This window comes from Borostomias antarcticus (genome assembly GCF_949987555.1).
Source record: "Borostomias antarcticus genome assembly, chromosome: 3".
NCBI classification, from domain to species: Eukaryota; Metazoa; Chordata; class Actinopteri; order Stomiiformes; family Stomiidae; genus Borostomias; species Borostomias antarcticus.
The window spans coordinates 5352547-5358546 of NC_140236.1; the positions used below are offsets into that span (position 1 = coordinate 5352547).

Below are 6000 nucleotides of genomic sequence, written 5' to 3' on the forward strand. Positions count from 1 at the left end.
ATCCATGCACTGTGTGAGTGTGTCTCTTTGTGTGTGTGTGTGTGTGTGTGTGTGTGTGTGTGTGTGCATTATAGATGAGGACTATGGGGGCAAACCCAGGAAGTGACTCCACCTTATAGAAATGTACAGAATTTGCCGTAACACCTCCTGTGGGGCGTGAGGGGGAAAGCCCAGTCTGCAACGAGCCAGAGAGCCGGGAGGAGAAAGCTGTTAGCCAGTGCTTCACAACCTAGCCCCCATAACCTCTCCATCTTCTTCCCTCAAAAGACTGCATTGTTTCCAGTATGGAGTAAGAGAGTGAGAGAGGAGAGAGAGAGAGTGAGAGAGGGAGGGAGGGAGATGAGTGGAGAGGAGAGGAGAGAGAGAGAGAGGGATTGAGAGAGCAGAGCTACAGAAGCTGGCTGTGGCTAGGGCTGAGGCTTGGACTGGGTCGGAGGCTGAGGCTGGAGTTTGGGGCCGGGGCCAGGGCCAGGGCTGGGGCCAGGGCAGTGGGCAGAGGGCGTTGGGCCGATGCCTAAAACCACACGCAGGGGAGGGCCAGACACAGACCAGCTCTGTGTGCCTCACAGCGCACTGCTGGAGACTTGCACCAGGTTAACAGCGTCTTATGAAAAACCCCACAACACAACATGAAAAACACGCGTAACCGTCAGAGAGCTAACGGACTCAACCGTCTCAGACCCCCACCTGCGACCACATTCTGGTGGCGTTTCTCTCCATTCTGCGGAGAGGTGTTGCCGTTTTCCCTGCATCACCTGAATGAGCCAATCAGCTTGGCCTACTGGCCGCTGCCCCTGTGCAGGCTGGGTAATGATATGTGCTAGTTTCACACTGGCATTGAAAATTAGCATCATGAGACTCTTAGCAGTTGTCGCAAGTTGTTGTGTCATGCGAGTCCAAGATTCAAGAGGGTGTTATTCAAGAATGTGTTATGGTAACTAATTTGATGGATTAAGCTACAGCTACAAAACAATTGACTGCACGGAACAATATCCAGATCGTATCAAAAACACACAAAAAAACAACTGGAGGCATTAGATATTTGTGGAGTGTTTTCACTTTTTTATTGAAACAGTATGAACAAAAACACTGCAATTAAATAAAAGGACTCAAACAAATCAGACAGCAAAAATTAAAGACCTAGAGTTGATAATATGGAGCAAAGCAGAGGGGGTAGGTGTAGGCAGGGGGGGGGGGGGGTGTAGGGGAGAGGGGTGTAGGGGGGGGGGTGAGTGAGGGCGGCGGGGGTGGGGTGGGGCAACAAACATCGTCGCAAATAGTTGCAGTGTCTAAGCGGATTCATTAAACATTATCATCACTCATTCAGTGCACTTATTAAAATTGAGTTCTTAAAGCAAGCGGAGCTAAGCTGAGACTTCATTATTTGTACACCCATTAATGACCACTTAACGATAGTAATACTTCAAATAAAAGAAATGTGTGCATTTCTGCCTAACACTGTGCACTAAAACTGAATGCATCCATGGAGTTGTCCTGTGCATGAGATCTGGGGGGGAAGCTGTACTTAAAAGATCACGTGTGTAGAGTATTCTACCCTAACAAGAGAAAGCAGAGGTCAAATGAAAACAGTTGTACAGTACTGGACAATGCTAGCATTACGTAGGGTAAGACCCACTACCTGTGTATGGAACATGTTTTTGAGTAAAAACCTAAAGTCATCAAAGCTGTCCTATTGGAATGGGTGTCAGTTAAAGTACAGTCAATTCACATTAATGCACTTCAAAAGTCAAAATTCTCCAAACTATCCAGGGAATACCAGAGACAGTGGCACAAACCCTTCTGCTAAATTTCACAGATATGTATTAGGTTTTTATGTCAGTGTTAAAGCGGGCAGAATGTCACGTTACTCTTGCAAATGAGGACGCCTGTTTCATTAGGCACTCCGTTAACCCTCCGAAACATGAGCACAATGTTGACACAACTTCTGCACACAGTGCTTCATATAGTTGTTGAACATTTTGTTCGCTAGCGAGGGACTCGTTGGCTGGGTGTTAAGGTGAGAAAATACTAGCTTGGGTGGTTTTTCAGTAGGTCCATTGGCTACAATAGAAGTAGCCTGTGAATGTTCCTGTGTAATACTGAAAACTATGGTAAGCAATTGCAACATGTGAGAAAGTCATTAGCTGTATGTATGTAGTCCCTTTGCATGGTATATACACCCTATGGAATTTATAACATTCTCTCCTGCTTCCTTCTCCGCATTCACCTTTTTAAAATTTCATTAGCGTCTTTCTTTTTGTTTTGTGTTGTTTTGTTTTTAGGTCCTCTTCACCAACTCAAATGCAAATGAGTTAATGTACATATCACCGAATAAGAGAGAGCTTTTTTTTCTTTTCTTTTCTTTTTTTTATACCACAAATCAGATAATCCTGAACTTCCTTCTCGGTTACATTTTAAAGACCCTGAAATTCATTGTGACATCTTGTGGCCATCTTGTTTTTGTTTGTTTCTGTCGGTGGGTTGTTGGTGTGGGGGGTTGCTGTGGGGTTGGACAGAGCCGTTGATGGCGGTTTGAGGGGGGCAGAAGGAGGATGGAAGTCCACTTCCCCTTCACACACACACCTCCACCCCCCTTCTTTTGGCAACAGTCCAGAGTCCTGGTTAGGTTAGAGTGCTGGTAGCATGCTTGTTTAATGACAGGAAATGACATAGTTCAGTAGTTCAGAGTTTCCAGAACTTGGGGCGCTCTTCCTGTCTTGCAGCCTTTCTCCTCAGGGGCTGAAGGAAGCAGAAAGAGAGAGGTTTTATGACTCACACATTATTTGTACACTTTCTCAGTATCTGGTCATGGTTGATAAAATGTCAGTTGACAGTTGAAACGGAGGTTTGAAAAATAATAAGGTTGATTTATGATGAATATACCGTAACACTATCCATGGAGTATGGCACTTTTAGTCTTTGTAATGTTTCATGATGTGTCATTATTTATTGACTATCTTATTAGTTACATTGACCAGAACACGAAGAACCAAGAATATAGGTGGTTGTAGTTTCATTAAATACATATTTGATTAAAAGTCACACGTTTAGACAATATACAGTATCAAAATGTTATCTTAGTTATGGACACAAAGCCTTTAGGCTGGGATAATTGCGTTCTTAAAAAATATTATGGGTTGACTCAAAAGTTGTTCAGGAATAAATTAAAAAAGTATATTTTTAACTTAATATCTTTTACCCAGTTTAAGCGTAGCTTAAGTCAGCTCAGAACTGAAGTTGGTATGATGAATGATAAACCTTTTCAAAACAGACCGACAACAACAACATAAATCTTTTAGAATTAGTTCTCGGGATGAAACACGCAAGACGACAGCTTTTAATTGCTACTCCACTTTGGACTGGGAATTCCCCATGGCCAGCGAGACCAGCCACATGATTAGCTCATAATCAATTAAAATGGATGATGTAAGGCCAAATTTCTCTTCAGTAAAGTCATACGGTCACACTAAGTCAATACTCGAGGCCAAATTGAAGATAATTCCAAGGCCAAATAGAGCCGCTTGTTTCAATGAATAAACAAAGGCTGCTTTGGCTTCTTGGCCCATGTGTCGATGTGTCTGTGGAGCAACAACCAACAGCTTGTCTAGTGTGACAGACGGTTGTTATGTGTCTGTGACTTTGGACCACGGTAGCCCGAGAGGGGGTTAAAAGGATTAACTTGGGGTATAACAATCAAAAGAGAAAATTACAGAAACCAAGATGCTCTCTTTTTTCGCAGGCTTTTTCTTTGCAGACCTAAGGTATAGAAAACGTTTCCCACATTAGCAAAACAGGCAGAACTCCATGACAGTATTCTCATAGGAGAAGGTATAGAGGAAGAGAGTACACAGCCATCTATAGAACAGCTCTATAGCCCTCCCACGAGGGAGAGTTATGACTCCAATGGAGTTTGCTTCAGACGACCAAGTATGGTTGAAATGCAGTTTGTGTTGGGCATGAGGGGACGCCTTATCGTTGCTAACCACATTCTTCTCAACACCCATTGCATCAGGGGCAGTGTCATTCCAGGTATTTCATCGCAGGAAAGTGCAGTGGCTTAATGTGCATGCAGGCTCATTCACACCATATCTAGACGAAGTGATTTGAAATCACTGAAGTGTATTATTGCTCCGACTCTCTTTCCTAAAGTCGGAACACAAGGTGCTCGTTTTGTGTTTGACGGCGTACCCTGCGGAGATACTTACGAGTATTTGCCCATCCTCCTCACCACGGCGACCAGCACAGCTATAACAATGATCACTGCCACCAACGCGCCGATCACGATGCCGGCCAACTGGCCAGAGCTCATTCCCTCTGCTGAACACCAAGACACAAAGGGAGAGAGGAGAAAGAACAGATGGAGAGAGAGAGAGAGTGGAAGCAAACAAAGAGAAAAAAGGAGCCGTGAGCCAGAGAAACGCGCCCAAAGGCTGTTGAGGCCCAGTACAGACCCCCACACACCCCCCCAGCATGCAGCGCGGCGCTCTATTCAAATTCAGCTCCACCGTTTTCGAGGTGGGAACTGAAATTCAGCTCACGAAACCCAAATGGCGTCCGGGGCCCCCCCCCCCCCTTACCTGCGGGGTCTTCCACCACCACCTCGCCCCCGGCCTCGGCCGCGCCGTCGACCACGGCCTCCCCTGTCTCCGGCTCCTTGGGCTCCGCCGGGGCCTCCGCCGGGGCGTCAGTCACCACCGGCGCCGGGGCATCGGTGACGGGCGCCGCCGCCGCCTCCTCGGGCACGACCGGGGCCTCGGTCGCCGGGACCTCGGGCGCCACGGGGGCCTCCGTCGCCTCGGGGGCGGTGGCGGCCTCGGTGGCGGCCGGAGCCTCCGGTTCTACAGCGAGGAGGGGGGCGTCTGTTACAACGACTTCTTCGGGCGCGGCCGGCGCCTCGGTGTCGGCGGCGGGCCCATCTGTGACGGCGGGCTCTTCCGCGGCGACGGTGGCCGCCTCAGCCTCCGGGGCTTTGGGCGCATCGGTCACCAAATCCGAGGGGGACACCAGGGTGCCTAGGGGGCAGCAAAGAGGGCAGGGAGGAGGTCAGGGACAACACAGGGAATTAGGCTGCACACTGTACCTGAACACCGGAGGAGGGTGATTCATTAATGACCTTCTAACTGAAACGAAGAGGCATGTGAACATGGTTGTGACATCCTGTTAATTCATATCCTTTAGTCTTTCTCAGTGACTTTGACAACTGTGTGAAATGCAGTAGCTGGAAAGACAGCTGGAAGGTAAGTGGTACAAGTACATGGATTTCACCTACTGTAAATACAGTAGCACCTTTCTACCTTAACGGACAAAGCGCTTTACAATGGCCTCTCATTCACCCGTTGGCACACGCATTCACACACCGATGGTTGCAAGCTGCCATGCAAGGTGCTAGCCTGCTCATTGGGAGCAATTTGGGGTTCAGTGTCTTGCTCAAGACACGTGGACAGGAGGAGGCCGGGATTCGAACCGCTGACCCTACGATCACCGGACGACCCGCTCCACCTCCCGAGCCACAGCCGCCCCAACGTTCCCTCGGGATTTGGGGAAAATGGACGAGAGAACGCCCCCCCCCCCCAAAAAAAACGGAGCACGTAAATATGAACATTCTTCTTCGACGTCGTGATCCCTGAGCGTTTCCCTTTCACCGGCCCCCGGTCTGTTACTCCCGGCCCTGACACAACGTCTCCTCTTCCCTCCCTTCCTGCCTCATCCTCGGCCGTGAGAACATGGCCACCACACCCCGTGACTGAACAAACGTTGGCCCTCCCTCCCTCCCTCACTCCGCACCCCCTCCATCCTGTCTTGCTGAACGTGTTTGCGCACTTGCATGCCACATCCTCTGCTTCACTTCCTGTGCAGGGAGCCAATGCCGTAAGAGAGCCTGGATGGGGCAGGATGTCAACAGACGATGTAGTAGGGGAAAAACACAATGGCTGATTCTGTGGGCTGGCCACATCTCTTATCAATGTTGTTGTTATTGTTATCGCACAATGCTTTTAGAAA

At 48.5% G+C, this 6000-nt stretch overlaps 1 protein-coding gene across 1 annotated transcript in view; it reads right to left on the bottom strand.

The window, feature by feature from the left end:
* Positions 1 to 1111: 1111 nt before the first annotated feature.
* pdpn (podoplanin) overlaps positions 1112 to 6000 on the bottom strand; it is a 10510-nt gene continuing 5621 nt past the window's right edge. Inside the window, exons 2-4 of the mRNA XM_084436497.1 lie at positions 4578 to 5012; positions 4206 to 4317; positions 1112 to 2739 (exon numbers count right to left, since the gene is read on the bottom strand). Coding sequence (XP_084292623.1) covers positions 2733 to 2739; positions 4206 to 4317; positions 4578 to 5012 — 554 coding nt within the window. The 3' untranslated portion in view covers positions 1112 to 2732. The remainder of the gene's footprint in view (positions 2740 to 4205; positions 4318 to 4577; positions 5013 to 6000) is intronic.